The sequence below is a fragment of the Lygodium microphyllum genome, chromosome 23, assembly GCF_053477565.2.
Source record: "Lygodium microphyllum isolate KBCC chromosome 23, Lygodium_microphyllum_v1.1.10, whole genome shotgun sequence".
NCBI classification, from domain to species: domain Eukaryota; kingdom Viridiplantae; phylum Streptophyta; class Polypodiopsida; order Schizaeales; family Lygodiaceae; genus Lygodium; species Lygodium microphyllum.
The window spans coordinates 13,168,644-13,187,996 of NC_141157.1; the positions used below are offsets into that span (position 1 = coordinate 13,168,644).

Genomic DNA, 19,353 nt, shown 5'->3' on the forward strand with positions numbered 1-19,353 from the left:
ATGAAAGCAACCTGGTTTTGTCTATAAAGTAGAGAGTTGACTGTGCTAAAGTTGGTGGATGAGTGTCTCAAACCAATTTCTTAAAAGGCATTTGCATTAGGAAGAAAGTTGTGACATCAGTTTGTATTGTCATCATTTTCTTATTTACAAGGAGGGTATGGGTTACATTGCTAGTGTATATTAGGTCCAAAAACTCAATAATTTATTATGAAAATTAAAAGGTAGAGATTGAAATGCTGAAATAACTTGTCAAAAAATTGCAAGCACTAGGTTATATAATAATAATTATCCCATCATTGCACATGATCAATCACCTTCAACCAACCAAATTAAAACTACATAATATGGGCCATATGTAGTGTTCATTCCTCCCATAAGAGAAGATGCAAGCTTCTATTTACGCATGGGATGCAAACAAACTAAGTAAAAGATACCAGCAGCCACATAATGTTAACATTTGCATTATGAAGATGTTGACTACGTGCTACACCAATATGAAGTGTACAAGTTTTCTCCTAGTTAAGAAGGTGTTGTTATATCAATTGCACCAATCAAGTGAACCTTTAAATAGTTTTGAACATTTTGAGGCAATAATTACAATCTACAAGCACCTTATGCAATCATGTTTATGAAGTTGTTGTAGTCTAGCCTGGCATGTATATGAAGGTGTCTCTAGCCTAGCCTAGCATCATCTTCTTGTAAAGGTAGGGCCACAACTTGAATTCAAAACTTGTTAACAAATACTTTCACACACATTAACCTTGGTCTACAAGAAGTATGGTAAAGAAATTGAAGGACTGAATTGCTGACCCTTGAAAGTTCACCCAACATGAAACTTTGTGAATATTTAAAGTGCGCTAATTTAAGAAAATGAAATTGCAAAGGGAAATTTCATTACTTGAGGCTACAAGTGCCATTTTAGAGCTTTTTTTTGTACATAGAGAGAAGAGGGAACACATGCTTTATACAAGGGCTAGGTCTTAGCAAGCATTAGTGGGGTGAAGGGGGTTTGAGAACCCTATTTTCATGTTTTTGCACAAGGGTCAAGACTCAACATGAGGAATGGTTCTAGGATAATCCTTCACTTTCCCTCTTTAGGGTTGCGAAAAAAGCATGTGCTATCTCCTTTTAACATTGCTAAGCTATTTGATTGGCTCCTTGAAAAGGTCATGTGAGCTCAAACTAATGGAGCATCTCTCACCTTCAACTTGAGTGGTTGGCATTTATTGCATATTGTGTTGTTTGTAACCCTAGGTGTGACTATCATAGTAGTGCAAGGTAGGTGGCTCTAAGGTCCTCTTCTTTACTTGTGTGTTTGAGAGATTGTGGAGGGTTCCCCTCTCACAAGGCTTGCAATTTGGTAGGTGATAGGTAGCTAAAGGGGAATTTGATGGGGCTATGTGGTGAAGTTGCTTTGAATTTGCAAAATTGTGGAGGTCTTAGAGGATTATCGGTTGTCCATTGCTCATGTGCAGCTTGGGGGCCTCTCTCTCTTTCTATAATGCGAAAACAGATGCATGGCCTTTAGAAAGAAATTGGAGCGTAGGCCCTAGCGGGCAACTCGCGTGTGACTCTCTGTAAGTGCAAGTTGTTTGATATAATTTTATATAATTTAGGATTTAAGCATATTCTTTAATGCTAAAACAATAAAAACTAGCGTGTAAGACCGTCTCTCTCTTCCTCAAGGGTCTAGACGCTATCTTCGCCTGCCACGTGGAGGCTAATTCAGTGTAAGGGATTATTATATTCGTGGTCCTATGATGCTTATTATCGAGGTAGAGCGATGATGTAGACTTGAAAGAGAGAGACCGAGCGAGTGGAGCATTTTGTTTTGTATCGATATCCATGTATTGGAATTTGGAAAGCTCGGTGTCTTAATTTGGGACGACACACCCATCATGTTTTTCATCTCCTTTGTGGTGATAAATCACATACGTACGCGAGAGAGAGAGAGAGAGTCTCTCTATTTCTGATGAGAGAGAAGAGAACGAGGCTGCCTCGTGTTAGGCTACCTAGGAAGGGAGCTCAGAGCTGTGTTGTGGTAGTATGATGCTCCCCTGTTCTTTTTGCAGAGAGCAGCTTGGTACTTTTCAGGCTGTGGATTGCGTTCCTGCCACTGCGACACGCATGAAGGTGGGTGAAAGGAGCTCCTTTTAGAAAAGAAGGCTTCAAGCCCAACACAAGTTGACACTCCAGCGATCACGAGAAGCTTTACAAGACAGAAAATAGAGGTTATCCAATTGTCTAAAGTAGTCAACTTATTAGCTGGAGCAAGGAACCCTAGCCAGCCCTCGACATACATACGCAGAGAGAGAGAGAGAGAGAGAGAGAGAGAGGCCTTATGGATTATGAAAACCTTGCCTTGGTTCAGCCATGGATGCGCAGGTCACCATCCAAGATGTGTATTGGAACAGTAAGACTCCCAGATTCTTCAAGGTGGCTGGAACTCTGAGAAACAGAGCTACAAATTGCTGGATTTGCTTGAGGACAGCAGATGAGAATAGAGCTTCCAAGGTAAAGAGTCTAAGAGGATTCAGCTAGCTAGTCAGAGGAGATCAAGCAAGGCTTTGCTTTGTCAGGACGTTTTTACTCAGGTCACATCCTGGTACGGGCAACAGTTTGGGTCTCAATTTGGGCCTGTGTTGAGGGTTTGGGTCTCAAGCTGGGTCTACGTCGACGAAATTCACTTGAGGAGGACAAAGATCTCTCTGTGTGGACTGTTGTATGCAGAGGAAACTGGAAGAAGGCCCGCAGAAATCGAGCCTAGAACGGCAGTTGGATGGCTCCTCCTTTATGGCTTCAGAGAGCTTCCGTGGAGAAAAACAGGAGCAGAGACGGATGGTGGTGGTTGTAGATGATGCGGAGTCCGCTCGCACTGCCCTTGGATGGGCTATGCAGAATGTGGTTCGCAGCGGGGACATAATCACCCTCCTCCATGTTCACCCATCTTCCCCTCGAGGTTGGTTTTCTACCTTCAACTTTTGGTATTTGGAAGAGAACACCTGGAGTTTTGTCCCTCCTCTGACTTCAGTATGCCCCTTGCTTTGGTGATTGTATTCGTCTCTCTCTTCAGCCAAAGGAGAATTGTACTTCTCTTCAAAATCACCGAGACATGTTCCACTACCTACTCGAGCTACAGTAGGTCTAATCTATATAGCAGATAGCCTCATTATGATGGTCCTTGTGCTGTTCTTTCATGTAGTGGCATTTTCGCACAGAAATCTAACGTAACCAAGCATAGCGTCTGTGCATGCCATAGTTTCAAGCTCCAGCTGGGCCCGTAACGTACTGTGGAGACCACCTTAGGAACTCTTGTGCTCTTTGCTCTGGCTATAGAGTGGCCTTGTAAGGCAAAGAGACAGATGCCATTAGATGCAAGTGCTATTCAGGACATGAGGTACCTCCCTTTCAAATATTATAGAACCACCTCTATGGGCATTGCACAAGACGAGTGATCCCTTCTGTGAGTGAGGCCCGACTGGTGCCTTGAAAGGCTAGCCACAGGAAATTGTGATGCCTTCAGGATCCTGGCATCCTCTGTGAGCGAGGTCTGACCAAAGCCTTGAAAGCTGTTGATAGGAATTGATAATGCCTCCAGGATCACCGATCTGTCTAAAATTTGGCGAGAGTTGTCTTCATAGAAGGTAACTTAGCAGTCTCACTGAAGTTAACTTATCAGTGTCACGCTAGCAGCACTATCCTTTTTAGAGGATCATTTATAGGATATTCTTGTCTAACTTTTTCTCTATGAAGAGCAAGCTCAAGGTTGAGTGGGTTAATGATTCCCTTCATTTTACGTCTGATTGTGATGCACTGGAGTGCTTAATTTTGCCAAGTAGAACAATGACTTTAATGTGAATGTCAAGAAAATGACACAACCGTCCATTGACAAACAAATTTAATATTTGCTACTGGTTTGAGGTATTATACTCTCCACTTATGGTCTGAATAATTTATTTGATTAGGACCATGTTGAAGATTGAGTTGATAGTAAGCAAGCATTGGTTATCACTTGTTTAGAATCACTCTTGACTGTATAAGAGTCAGACTATGGATTGAATGTCAGTTGATTGATCAATGATATCTGCTTATAGTCATGTCATGCAAGATTTTGTTTCAACTTCACAGTATACCTCTTTTTTGCAGCCATTTGCAAGACTTTTGAACACTTGCAGAGTCTTGAGAACAGTTGGCTCCTTGCAAGGCCATGGATGCCATTTGCTTATATTATCAACTTCTCAGACTGATCCCTTTTGAGCTGATCTAAGTTTCTCCCCCTTTTTTTGGTCAATGGGAAACTTTGTGAAGTTTATCTAGTTGACAGGAGAGGCCTGGCTGTAGACTGTATCTTAGACATTGTTTTAGCAGTCAAAAGAGCATAGAATAACCTAATTTTGAATTGAACATTTAGTTTGGTTTGTTCAGTGGAGGTTGGGACAGAGTTTAGGGGGAAGAACTAAGATTCATTGTGGCTAGTTTCTATTTTTCCAGGCAGGGCTGCAGATTATAAGCCTGTGCAATTGGAAGGTTCAAGTTTCATAGAAGGAAGAAAGAGGCTACTTCGGTTGAAGGGTTTTCAACTTGCTCTTTCATTCAAGGATCTCTGTGACTTGAATCCAGGGGTAATGTTTCCAATCACTTTCTGTGCCTCTGCAGCATGTTAGAGCAAACTAATCTCTCTTCAGAGGCCCAAGTTCATGCTAGGACTTAGCAGACTTATGTGTTTGCACCAGGCAAAGGTAGAGATCGTTGTCATGGAAGGTGATCAAGGTCCCACCATAGTGTCTTTGGCCAAGAAACTTGGTGCAACTGCATTGATCTTGGGTCAGCATAAGCGTGGCTTGCTGTGGAGGTATTGCTCTCTCTTAAGTTTTGATGTTGGAGCACCACTGTATGGGTTGATAGTTGCGCTTGCTGGCACAAGTTCAGGTCATTCGATTTGAGTCCATGGGTCATAAGTTGAAGTTCAAAAAACAAAATATTCAGTTGCAACTCGTCCTTTCATTTTTTCAGGATGCTAGGCAAGAAGGATACACCTGATTACTGCATCAAAAATTCAGATTGTCTTGTCCTTGCAGTGAAACATAAAACCAGAAAGGCAGGATTAAGTGGTTACAGCAAGACGGCATCACAAATCAGGATATTGAGGTATCTGTAATAGTGCATACAAGGTCTCTGCGCTACTTAATCTTGTATATAGTCATGTCCTGGGACTGAATAAATCTTCTGAGTTTGAGCACATTGCTTCTGACTGAAAGTCTCTGGAGGATACAATGGCTCTTCGAGAAAATTTCGGCATCATAATAACTAAACTATATGCATAGCAGCCAATTAAATTGCAGAAAATTCATGCATGTGAAGAGGGGCAGTTTGAGCTATGCACAGTTTTAACTCCCAATGTGAGAGCTACCGACAGTGTGGGCATTATCTTCACTTGTATGCCAGTTGAAACACACTTGTATGACGAGCTATTCTTCCAGCACTACTGCTGCAATCTTGTACTCAAAATGGTAGCCTAGATGGTAACGTTTGAGATTATTATTACCAGGTCGTGGGTTTGAGTCTTTCTGCCTGATAAAGGTAGAGATATTCCTCCTAATGGACTGAAGTCCATACTGAGTAAGATTGGGTTCAAACGTCCCTTCCAATTCCAATGCTTAAACCATTGCTTCAAGGTAACCTGTATGCGAGACCCAAAGATGGGTGCATGAAAGAATAAGTTAAGCTAATCTAGGGATTGGAGCACTTAGAAATCGGATTTAATTGACTTTGTGATTAACATATCGAATACCTTGGGCTTACTCTTGAAGATTTATTCAAACCCAGTTGGAAAATCTGCCCCAACAAATCTTTGGTCACAATTAGTGTGTATAACTTTTGCTTAACAACTGATTGGGTTTAGATTGGCACATCGGGTAATTGCTATTCAATAAGGGTGCTCTTTATTCCAAATGATCTTTAAAGAGGCTTTGCAAATCACGAATCTGCCAATGTGGTACAAGATGGAGAAGTATTGTTCCAAAGTTGGGTATGTCTTTAGACCTCTAAAATGTTTAGAATCAACACTTTAAAGTGATGTTAGTTTTAGCCTTGAACAATAAGTGTATGCAATTTCTTCTTGATTGAGATTCATGGAATGAAAGAAAGATTGGAAACACAATAACGTGTCATGGTTGAATACAACCAATATACAAAGTTCTAAATATTGGGGTCAATATTCTCAAGTTGCTGAACTCCAAGGTGAAAAGTCGTGATCCAATGTAAAGGTTGCCCCTTATTCGAACTGCTCTTGAAAGAGGCCATGCAAACTGCTAGTGCATCAATTTGGTGCGGTATAAGAAAAGTTTGGTTTCATAGACGAAATACCTTTGAAACTACTCTCTAGTGCTCGAGGAAGAGGTGCAAACATGATGTGCTTTTGTGGAATACAAGTACAAATGTAACATGTTAGAGCCAAATCCCATCTTGGACATCCTTATAGATGTAGTCCCATAGTCAGAATCATGAGCTAGGTGATACTAATTTGTAAGAGAAAAAACCTAATTGAATCTATATTGCATGTTTTATGCTCACATATACTATGGGGTAAAAGATCAGTTACTAGAAAAGCTTGTTGGACTAAAATAAAGTACACATAAATTTCAAATATCTTAGACAGTGGAGTTCTTCATGCATTCTAAACAAAGGGTGATTATGAATGTTTATGTAACATTGCCAACATGACCACCACAAGACTCTTCACAATCAAGAATTGTTTAACATCATTGTAGGTTTTAGACTTGTGAAAGCCTTTGTGAGCCTTTATGGGATCTTGACAAAAGGCATAGTATATGCCCCTATATTTGCATATTTATTAACTCATTCTATCAATATGAAGTATTTAATGGATTACATGTATCCCAATGAAATTCAAGAGTGTCAAACTTATATAACTTGGTGAATGTTTATTGAATATAGGTAAAAGATATAGTGTGTACCACACGCTCATACAAATATTTTTAATTTGTAAGATAAATATGAAATACTTTGCATATTCCATGTATCTTGGTAAACTTTTGAGCCTTAGGTTTCAGCTTTTGAAAAGAGTAGCCAATTGGTTTGTGTCACTATAATCATCCATTTTTACAATGTCCAATATGTTAAATGGTTATTGTGCTCTTGCAAGTAAATGATATATGACCACATGTATGTCTAAAATCTTCCACCATTTACTTATATTTCCAATTATTTTGTTAGTTATATGAGGAGCACATACTAACATTTGTGGATATTTTTGTATGCAATAAGTAGTGTGTATCTTGAAAAAAAAATGTTGTCCTTATTCTATGAATGTTGCTCCAAAGATTTTGTTGAATTGAATTGGTACAATCTTTTCAAATAATAAAACAAGAATATGTGCATGTAGGTAGATGTCATATCATATGAACTCTTTATTCATTTTCTTAGTATAAGGGAAACAAATGAACATGATGTAAATTGATAGAGAATTGTATGATTATGGAGTTTTGAAGCTTCCCTTCCCCATATATTGACATGAGTCATGAACATTGCATATAAGCTTTTCTATTAAAAGAGCAATTGCACTTGCTTTCATATGTTTAATATATGCTTGAGATGTACCATCCTTTTAGTAATAATTCATGAGCAACTATATGAGCATTTCGTAGGTTGAGACACTAATGTGGTAGGGGAAGACTCATGAAGTCTAGGGCATTTAAAATGTTATATCTCAAACTTTGTGAAATGTTTACAAGAACTTGTAAACATAGTCCTTTAGCCTCCACCTAGAAACACGTTTATATCCCATATTATGAACCTAGTATGGCTTGATTGCTATTCCAAAAAGCACAAATGCAATGATTCATTACATGGGGGGGTGATCCAATTAATATTACAAATCCCAATAAAAGTATCCTTGAAATTATTGAAGAAGCTCACCTCCTCAACTCACACTCGCACTCACAAACAAGATGGTTCTCTTTGAAGAAATGTCATAATGTTTGTGGAGGAAAGTTTTGATAGTGAAATATCCATTGTTTGAAATATGCACCTTAGAAACAAACACTTACTCTTATTAGTTCCTTAATTGCATGCTACTAGAAGATCCTAACGAGGAAGGCATCATACAATCATCCACAAATGCCTAAACTTGCCAAAAGTTTCCTATCACCAACTAGGAGTTGGTGCCTAGTGACACCTTTGTGATGATGTTTTGCATGAAAATCTTATAGAATTAATTATTACAAAACATACTGTTTTCATTAAAATACAATATCAAATTGGGGATTGATTGTGCAAGATGATAGATATATAATGAATTCTCCATGAAGGACTAGTCTCACACAAATGGCCTATTATACTTGCATGCCGTTGTATTTTAGGAGGTGCTTTTTCCCACCCATTAGCGACGTTGATAGTCCTTTCATATGAAATTCCCTTGTCTAACGAGTATGTGCATAGTAATGTATATGTAAGAGACAATAAGCACGTGTTTCTTCTTCTTCTTCAACTTCCATAGCTTTTTTTCCCCCCTTCACCTTCCTTACCATATTACTTTTCTTCTTTTTCACTTATAGGATATTAGACTCTTTACTTTGCCTTTGTCCTAGACAAGGCAATTGTTGGCTATTTCTTGCTAAGGCTACTCATCATGGCAGCACCAAGAGAAAATACATATCCATTGGTGCTCCCCTTCTTCAACACACTTCTTGCCCAATTTGCATTAGTGTACCATATAGCTTACTCTCCTTGTGCTTCTCATATAGCAAGTCGATAATTTCAAGTGGCCTTCACATATCTCAAGACTCTTCTCATTGCATCTAGATGGCCTTTGCATGGCTTTCACATAAATTGACTTATGATTATTACAGCATGCCTCAAATTTGTTCTATTAATAGTAAGTATATCTAACTACCTGTCGCCTTCCTATATATTGTGACATCCTCTAGTTCAACTCCTTCATTCTCCAACTTAACATTTATATCCATCGGTGTGTTTATATGCTTGTAGTTGGTCATCCTATCCTTTTCCAACATGCCACAAGTGCATAATGTCTTTGTATAAGCCATACGCGATGCAAAATCTAGATCACTCTCTAGGATCCATTATATCAAACTCTTTACTAATCATACTCTTTATATATGCTATCTTCTCCACATCACTACGAGTAACAATGAGATCATCTACATACATTAATGTGACCACTATATTCTTCTCTATATGCACCACATAGAGCAAATTGTTTACATAGGCGATCATGAATCCAAGGCTAATTGTTAGCTATATATAGTCTGTCTATATATAGCGCCACAGGTCCCCTCTATATATTCCTATCATGTGTGCTCAGTTGACACACTTCTGGGGTTCTTCCGGTGTCTCATATCTCTCCTCTCCTCTCTTCCTTTCGTCTCTCGTCTTCCTCGTAGTTTCTAACATGGTATTAGAGCGAGGTTCTACAGCATCACAAAGATAAGTTTTCTTTATTGTTTTATTTCTTTGCTCATGTTTCTGCTCCGGGCGGCTTGGATCTCTGTGATTTGCACTTGTGCCTGCGTCTGTGAGAAACCCTAATTTGGAATCAGGCTCACGCTTACTCTTTCCTTGACCGCGCATCAGTGCCCGGAGGAGAGTCGGAGCGAATTGTGCATACAGGGGACGACACAGATCGCCTTTTTTTTTTGTTTTCCTCTTTTCCTGCTTTGTGCGGTCGATGAGGGAGATTCGTGGCATCCATAAACAGAGCATCGTTCGTGCAGTGTGCAAGCGGCGACTATTCTGCGTTATAATAACAAAATCATGGATTCGAGTCTGCCTGTGCAATCATGCAGAAGAAACGACCAGTATCGTTAAGGTGTTGTTATTCTGGAATACATCACATCAATAATTCTCGCCTTTTAAGGACGGTTGAGGCACCCCTTCGATCAAAGGCAAAGTTGGTGGTCAAGAGACGGGATAGGATGGAGCCTGTTTCGGCTGGACTGACATCAGTAGAACTTGCTTGGGTCTCCATGGCTGGCTCTGCCACACTTTTGTGCGAGGCTCTTTGACAAGAGGGTAATGTAGGTTTCAATCGATGGGAGAGCTTTCTGTGCTTGTTTCTGATGTAGTTTCTCCTCTCAAGGGATAACTTTTATACCTGAGCTGAGGCCATGCTTTGGATGATAGTGTTCTACTCTCACATTGCTGCAATCACAATAGGCTAATTGGTGCATTGTAATGACTAGAGTGGTGGTGTTTTTTTGAGTCATCCAACTGCCGGCCTGTTACTTCTGCAGTTTCTGGTTCAACTCAAAATTACTACTAGTGGTGACAGTTACTGCCTTCTTCTGTCTGCAATGTTGCAAGATGATGGCTCTTTGGTAAGCTCCAGTTTTGCAAATAGAGGTTTTCATATTGCATGGCTTGCTGGGCCAGAGAAGAAGTCTAGCTTGTCATCTTTGGATTGGAGCAAAGCAAGTGGCATGCTGCACATGATCGGAAGTGATTTATATCGAGAGACCCCTTGATACCTCGAATAATCATGGGTCACTTTCTGGCTAGGATGTTGATGTGAATGGGTTTTCAAACTCATTACCACAGCTACTTCATGGGAAATTAAAGGTTCATTCATCATATCAATAGGTTGAACTGGGCAAGACAGGTTGCCCAAAACAATATCAAGTAATTCATCACCTTCAAGAATTAGCAACATCTTTGCTTTCTACCAGTAAAGCCTTGTCCTTGGAAGAAGGGAACCGAACGTTGGCCAGACGGATATCCGTTAATAATTACGCAATTGGCCATGCCTGTATCTCGAGAGAAAACAAATAAGATGAGATTGCAGAATCTGCAAACCATGAACAAGACGAGCGTAGTTGAGACGCGAGACAATCAAAATAGGGAGATGCATGTAAGAACGATGAAAAGTATCGAGTGATTAAAAAGAAAGCCCGAAATAGAGAGACGTAACGTGCAAGACGAGATGACGCGTATAATAAAAGTGCTATTTCGATCGAACAAAGAACGTGAACAAAAATAAAACATTGCTAAAAATAGCAAGATGTTTGCTTGTCGTAATTAACGTCATTAACAAAGACGAGCTGTAATTGGGGATTAACGAACTGTAATTAGAAGTACAGTTTTAAATAAAGAATCACAGATTCGAGCAGAATTGTTGTCTTGAATCCTGAATTGTCATAACTTTTGACCCAGAACTCTGATGGACAAGCGGTTTTGATAGGATTCGAGAGCACGATGAAATTAACTAATACTTCTAATTTGAACAAGTTCATGTATCAAATCATCACTTGTGCAAAGAATTCAATCAAGTATAAACAATGAAACAACTTATCTTCCTTGTTGTTGCTACGCATCCATAGCTCTGATACCATGTTGAGAGAGAGAGAGAGTACGAGAGAGATACACAGTGCATAGCCTTTCTTGATTAGCTTGGCCTTGTGTCTTTCCAGATCCATTTGCATTGCACTTCACCTTATATACCCACTTGCATGCAATTGCCCTCTTCCCTTTGGCAATCTCACGAGACTGCATGTCTCATTCTTGACCAATGCGTCCAACTCTACATCTGTTGCTTCGCGGCATTCCTTCTTGATATTTGCTTCCTTAACTAGTGGGCTCTACATGTTGTAACTTGGATGTCATATAGGCATAGTGCATGCATATATAACCACCATATGTCAACCTCTCTATAGGGTGTTTAACCCTCATAGGTCTCCTGAGCTCTTATGATTCTTGCACCTATTTTTTCTCTTTCCTAGCATGTGGAGACACATACTTTTGCACGCTTTTATGCTAGGTGCTCTCACAGCAGGTATGTCCAACTCTTCATCCATGCTTTCCTCTACTAAGCTTTCACATATTGGCCTATTTTCTCTCTTGATTTTAGCCTTCTTTTGTGCATCTCTAAGTTTCCATGACCGTGGTTTAACAGTCCCCATGCTTTCTGATGAGTCTTGTGGACTGATCAAGTCCTACACATACTGCATTCCCTTGCACATGGATATGTTATTTCTCACTGAATACATTGTCATCCATGTCTTCAATTTCCACTAACCATAGCTTGTACCATGGCTCATATTTGCAAAATGTCACATCCATGCTCACATAGAAACTTTTGGAAATAGGGTTATGACACGTACCCTTTTTTCTCCAATGGTTATCCCAAGAAAACACACTTCACTGCCTAAATTGGCTCCATCTTCCTCCTTGTCTCATTTGGGACATGCACATAACATACACATCCAAATACTTTCATGTATGCCACAGTTAGATTCCTACCATACATCTTCTCAAAGGGAGACATGTCTGTGCAACAAGCTCCACAAACATGGTCATGATTGACACGACCAATCTTGGGTAATTCAAACATTACATCTCTAGTTTGCATGTGTTGCAGTCTTTGCAAATTGACATAACCAATTCTTCAATACCACTGTTTCATATCTCGTATTTGTCCATGACCCTTCTCAACATACATACCATTCTGGACAGCAGGTGTACTGGTATCTAAGACAGATAACTTGGCTTTCTTCCTCCCATGAGCTATGAGTTTTCATGGTTTCCGCCATAAAATTCCTCTATGAAGTAGCCATACAAGTTGAATCTCACCTGGATGTTTGGTCACACATCTGTCCTGCCAAAGCTAGGTTCTTCGCAAGATTAGGCAAAGTACATAAACTAATGTGTTTGTCCTACCATCGTGTGTAGATGTACATCTCCTACACGTGTGATAGGATGCCTAGTATCAGCTCCTATTGCTACGAGTTCTTCTGTCTGCATGCTAGGCTACTTCGTTTCAAACCACTCCTCATCATGAGTGACCGTGGTTGGTAGCTCCTGAGCCTATAAACCAACTAGCATTGTTGGGGGCTACATCTCATACTGGGTATATATAACATATGTTGCATGGCAAACACTAGAGCCTGCTCCCCCTGAATTATAGCCATAATCATACCCTACATAATGCCTACCACGGCCTCGTCCTCGTGCATTTTGCTTGTGAAAGAGCTCTCTCTCACAATAGCCATGCTTTCCACAGCAGACAGCAGCTACATTCGCCATCATGCCGAGAATGGCAAAACCTATCACCACCACGACCACAGGGTGGGGGTTGTGCTCTCCCCCGGCGCTGAAAGCCATAGCCTCCATAGCTATGCTATCTCCACGGTCACCACGGCCTCAACCACCACCGCCACTCCCACGTCCACCAGAATCAAAAGCCTGCTGGTCCTCGTTAGAGCTACCACCTGATGATGTGCTCACTTCAGCTCCTCTCTCATCAACAAACTCACTAGCCAGTAGCTCCTCCAAATCTGGCATGTGGCCTTTTTGTACCGCGGCAACTAACACGTGCGTTTTTGATGTGTGGAATCAACGATTCGCTAACGTACAACGAACTTGAATGCATTACTAAATTGGGTGATTTCTCTAGTATCCTCTTGAATCTTATATTTGGCAACCTCCTTCCTCTAACCACACTTTCTGCTCATCAGCATTAGTCTTCTCTGGCCCTTTCACTAGGTTCTCTACATGTATCTTCTCTTTCCATCGAGCCCCCTAGACCTTTGCCACGCTCAGCACATATATATTCTCATGTAATCAAGTCCCATAGACCTTTCCCCATGATGAAGTTTCCATTGTGAAGGACCATTTTGGAAAATTATCCTTTGTCAACTTTTCTCCTATAACCTATGCGACATGAGATGAACTCTCTACCATGATTGCAGACACACAGTATCAATGAATTTTTCTGTAGAGGCATGCTACAAAATTGTCAAATATCCTAACACGCATCAATAAAGGAAAAAAGCTAGAAATCCTCAAGTCTAGAATGTCATTGATAGCATCCAGAAGCATATTATAGTATCCAACTCATTAATGTAAATGCATCCATAGTCTTCGGCAGTGATGGCTCCTAACTCAATCATCCTCAAAAGTCATCCTAGTGTTGCTTAGGGAGCCTATGGATTACCCTTGAACTAAGCCAAAATCTATCAAATTTCCCAGCTAAAGTCCACCATAGATTATGATGCAATGAGAGTGTCCAATGTGACTCAAATGCATTGATTGGATGAGCAAGCAATACCCAATAGGCAATTTGTAGAATGCTCATGCACATAATCCCACAAAATGGCATGTGTTGAATCCATAAAATCACCAAGTTTGGGCCTCAAATAAGTCGGAAACCTCTATAATTGCTTCAGCACATCAATGATATCCAACTATGCATTCAAATGCATCCATAGAGCATGCATATTGCTTCTTGTAGCTCTTGCAACTTTTACACATGGTAGGAAAATTTAAGCTATTGTAGCACCTTGATTTCAAATAGCTGTAGCTTTTGATACGTAGCTCGAGATACAAAAGCAAGTAGTCTAAACACATCTCATGATCCAAATTTTTGAAATGTACACAATAGAATTCATTTGATTATCCTAATAAAAACCTAGTGTAATTTTGGCGGATTGGACAAAAACGTCCTATAAATTGTCATCTACAATTATAGATTTACAAACCTTGTTTAGAGATCCTTTAGACTGACTCCAATAAGCTTTTTGACTCCTTACGTATGTAGACTTGTCATCCGCCTTGTTTCTAGTGTAAGAGGTCCAAAAATAGAATCCATATGTCACAATTATGACCAAAATAGTGCAAGAGGTATGACAGTCCAAATGACCATGATTTCACCAATGTTTCTCTTGTTTGAGCTTCTAGCTTGCTTGACAATACTTTGTGACTCCCTTTTCTCTTCCTTTGTTGCTCTCTCTTATTGATGTAGCTCCTCCTTGCTCCAATCTTGCTCTATGCTCCCATGGCTTCAATCTCTCCACACTTGAGTTCCATGCTTCTCCTTCTAGTTCTAAACCTTTCTATCTATGAGCTCCTTGTGCTCATAATGGAGCTTTGATACCACACTTTAATGAGTGTGTGTGCAAGGTTGTGTGAATAGAGATAGGTGTCTTCTATTCCAACTTCCATAGCTCTTGTTTTCTTCTTCTCTTTCCTTATCACATTATTTTTCTTTCTTTTTTCACTCATACCATATTAAACCCATCATATAATATACGAGAGCCTCTACCATCCATGCACATCATATACAAGATAATATATACAACTAGAGGGATAATGTTTCTCAATACTTTGAACCTAGCTTGGCATGGATCACCATCCCATTGCCCATCACTAACCAACCAATCATAAAAAGTTTTCCATTCCATGACATGGATGTCTATCATTCGTAAATATATGTAATTCATATACATTATATTTTGAAGTGAAATTTATTTTATGAGAGTTGGATTGTAATACTTGAAAGAATATGCACAAGCCTCACGTGTAATAGTAGAATAGTTACCAACTCTTATAGGAAGAGGAATGGGAGGGATTCTTCACCTTTGGATTTTACTGTATGCTTTTCACATTCTTCATGTGCATAGGGTTCTGAAGGGAGGATGAGTTGGTTGATAATACTACATTTCAAGCAAATATTACACTTTAGACTCATCATTTAGAGCATTTTTGGGCTTGCGCTATGGCCACATCAATTAGTTTGGGGGATATTTTTCCTTAGCACACAAAATGAGAAATTTTTGAAATAACTTTTCATATTATCATATGCCGTACAATTTTGGGAAGTTGGAATCTTATTAGATATGAAGTTGAAAATATATTTTTTTCCCTATGCCCTTCCAAATCTTGGACCATGTGTGAGTTTGATGTACAAGACAACATTGCGGAGGAGATTTTGGTGTGCAGGCATCCCTTGTGCCCTTCACACAATAATGATGTTATTGTCTATGAGACTCTCTTTCGCAAACATGCACCTTGCAGGGAAAACTTATGTCTTTGCTGCCTCGAGGCATGCTAGACATGCCACCTTCCAACACAACATCAAGGAAGAACCATCCCTCTTCTTCCTTGACTCTTATAATTTCATTGTGAATAGATTGTTGAGAAATATGCAATCACATCCATGTGACAGCCTCTTTGTATGGAGCAATAGGGCAAGACTCAAACAACTTACTAGAAAGGATGGTTGAAATATCGGATGCCTGAATCCCATAAGCACAGTGGAGAAAAAGGAAACCATTATGAGCCTATAAAGTAATGTACCTTCTTATCATTCAATGATGGAATACAATTGTACTCTGTCCTTTCAGTCATGGTCAGTGTCATACTCAAGATTGTGTTTATGAGTCCAAGCTTCCATCTAGGAACCTAATTCACTTGAGTAACAGTTGGTCTTTTCAGTCTATGTCATCATGAACATTCTCTTCGTGTTCCATGTCCAACTTCATTTGCATCTCTACCTTCAATGAAGCTTCTATGGTAGCCATAGCCAGTAGCACCTTGTCAGCTTAAAGCTTTTATATCTCTCTCCACAGGCCAAATCTGTCAGAACTTCCTTTTGGAGAAGTGTTTCTCTGCTTCCAGAGCTCCTCCCTTGCACCTCAATTATTGAGATTGGGAAACTATAGCTTTAGCATTGCCTCCGTTTAGAGTCGCTACCATAACTATATTTGTTGACAACAGCACCTACCTGACTTGGAGGAGTTGCATCTCCACATAGAGGCCATATATTTCCAAGGTCTCTTCTCAGGAAACATTCTTGAACTTCCTATGCTCTTGCCTGGCACATTACAGTGGGAGATTGGCCTCCTAGATGCTCAGCATTGCGCGAATTTGAAGACACTGCCAAATCTGCGCCCTGATTTCGTCCGTATAGTCATTCTCTCTCCACGCAGCATGATTTTCGCTGAGACCATAGGGCTTTGGAAGGTCAACACCTAAGCTCTCTCCCACTCAGAGGGTTTTCAAAATGGCTACCTTTGTGAGTTGCAATGAGTGAAAAATCAGGCTCCTGTTGTCCTGAAACCCTAAAGGGCAGCCATAGCCAAGTTTCTTCAAGCTCATAAAACACTTCAATTTCACCTACTGGAGTTCCTGCCACTCTAACCTTAGTTTCCAACAAACATTTAGACATCAAACTAGCAAGGAGGGGACTCAAGTTACAAGACAAGTATCAAAGAATCATCATCAAACTTGACATCTAGTTCATCACAGCTAGTATCTCTTGATACTAACCTAGGGCTTTTTGGTACTTGTGTTTTTAAGCACATTCAAGATCATTTGGGTTTCTGGTTATTCTCAGTCAATTGAAGTGATTTCATATACGGAATGCTAAGCATGAAGAATTTTAAACGGATGCTTCTCATGAAGAGTAACATGACTCATGTTGCTCATCTATACTACATGGAAGAATTGTTTGTTCCAGTTGTAGGAATGGATAGACTTACTTGTTCTAAAGTGAAAACAATGATCTTATTTGAAGATTTACAGACATTCGATCTACCTTGGTCATTATGCAAAAACTGAAGGTTGTGACATCTTTGCTTGACGGGGACATGGACATGAAGACTAATGCAAGCAAAGTCAATAAAGAAGAAGACCATGAAGACCATAATGAAGAAGAAGACCAGACATACCAGAAAGAGAAAGACCAAGAAAAAGAAGACCATGAAGAAAAAAAAAGCATCAACGAAAGCAAAGTGGACTACATCATAGAAGAAGATAAACAAAAGAAGATCTATTATGCCTACCATGACATATATGATGAAGAACCCGTCGGTCCTTGTCTCCATTTTTTTACTAGAACTTTTTATTGTATGTCCTTGCCATTAATGCTCCTGACATACGCCTTGTAAAACTCCTCATGTAGCCTATGCATAAACAAGCTCTACACGCTTAGTGAGGCCTCATAACAACCCTTGGATGTTAGCCATATTTTTTGGTACCCACATTTAGCATTCTACGACTCTGGTGTTTACCATGTTTGTGGCATACCCACACTTGGCAAGGTTCTACTCATGACAACGTCTGTACACTTAGTGCTTTTACAATTGTGATTGAGGAGGGGTGTTGAGAAATATGCAATTACACCCATGTGACAGCCTCTTTGTATGGAGCAATAGGGCAAGACTCAAACAACTTACTAGAAAGGATGCTTGAATCCCATAAGCATAGTGGAGAAAAAGGGAACCATTATGATCCTATAAAGTAATGTACCTTCTTATCATTCAATGATGGAATACAATTGTACTTTGTCCTTTCAGTCATAGTCAGTGTCATACTCAAGATTGTGTTTATGAGTCCAAGCTTCCATCTTGGAACCTAATTCACTTGAGTAACAGTTGTCTCTTCAGTCTATGTCATCATGAACATTCTCTTTGTGTTCCATCTGCTATAGCCATGCTCTATCCATGCATTTCAACATAGATTGATAGCCAAATTGCTCTCCTTTGCTAAAAGGAGATTGGAAATTGTAAAGTCATTATTTTAGGAGGAATTGTAACCACATATGTATCTTGAATAACATTTGTGGAAACTAGAGTCACTTTACATTGTCTCTCATGTGTGTGTGTATGTTGGATTGGGACCTTGGGTCTTCTTGGTAGGGGACCCATCTCTATCCAATTTCCTTATCTTCATTTCAGTGCTCTATGCTTCGATAGAATTCCCATCATTGTGATTATTTTTGTGTATCACCATATTTGTTAACTTATTTGTCTTGATTGACAAAAATCTATCCACAAGTCCTAGTATTTTGCATGGGTACTAGTATTTTGATGATATGTGGGTAGTCAAACAATCACTTGCTAGTAATGCCCAAAAGAGGGGGCTTTTAACAATCAACAGTACACCAAGTGGACCTACAATTTTGAACAACTTGCAGGCATGCGAGATGGATAGAGCACCCATCTAGCAAGGTTGGAGAGCACGGATTCAAAGATGTTCAATTGTCGGTTTCTCTAGATTGTGCCATAGTCATCTCAAGATGTAGGTTCTTATACACAAGGTTTACATAGTAGCTTCACACCCTTCTTTCATGCTTCGCACAAGATAGAAGACTTGTACACTTCTAGAATTCTTTAGGTTTTCCATCACCTGATATTTATGACAATGTGCTTATTTAATATGCAACTCTAGTCTACAGTCTAAATCGTCGCCATGACTCCTAACATGCACCTAATCACGTTTGAAGTTACATTTTTATCTATACGAACATTCTCTTTGCCTCAATGAATTTTATGATCTCAAATGTCATAGTTGATTCCTATGTCTGTTGACTTGTGTAAACCATTATGATCTCAAATGTGATTGTTGATTTCTATGTGTCTTGACTTGTGTAGACCATTATATAGAAAAAGATGCAAATTACATTGATGCATCATTGCGGTAGATTCTTGACTTTCAATCTTCTTTATGTTGCATTGGAAAAATTGTTATGAATACATATTTATGTGCTTTTACATGTTTCCAATATAATAACATGTTTTAGAAAAGTTTCTTGTTACC

The 19,353-nt window shown here is 39.5% G+C and overlaps 1 protein-coding gene across 3 annotated transcripts; it reads left to right on the forward strand.

Moving 5' to 3' along the window:
* The first annotated feature begins 1,808 nt into the window (after positions 1-1,808).
* LOC148015896 (universal stress protein PHOS32-like) lies at positions 1,809-5,654 on the forward strand. Of its 3 annotated transcripts, none has more exons than XM_087664388.1 (4): positions 1,809-2,959; positions 4,477-4,622; positions 4,734-4,852; positions 5,079-5,654. In XM_087664388.1, the coding sequence occupies exons 1-4, from the start codon at positions 2,725-2,727 to the stop codon at positions 5,086-5,088; spliced, it is 510 nt and encodes a 169-aa protein (XP_087520514.1). In that variant the 5' UTR covers positions 1,809-2,724; the 3' UTR covers positions 5,089-5,654. The 3 variants fall into 3 exon arrangements, with proteins under 3 accessions (XP_087520514.1, XP_087520512.1, XP_087520513.1); XM_087664386.1 differs by having other exon boundaries at positions 1,815-2,959; positions 5,014-5,654; XM_087664387.1 differs by having other exon boundaries at positions 1,819-2,959; positions 4,492-4,622; positions 5,014-5,654.
* Positions 5,655-19,353: the final 13,699 nt, after the last annotated feature.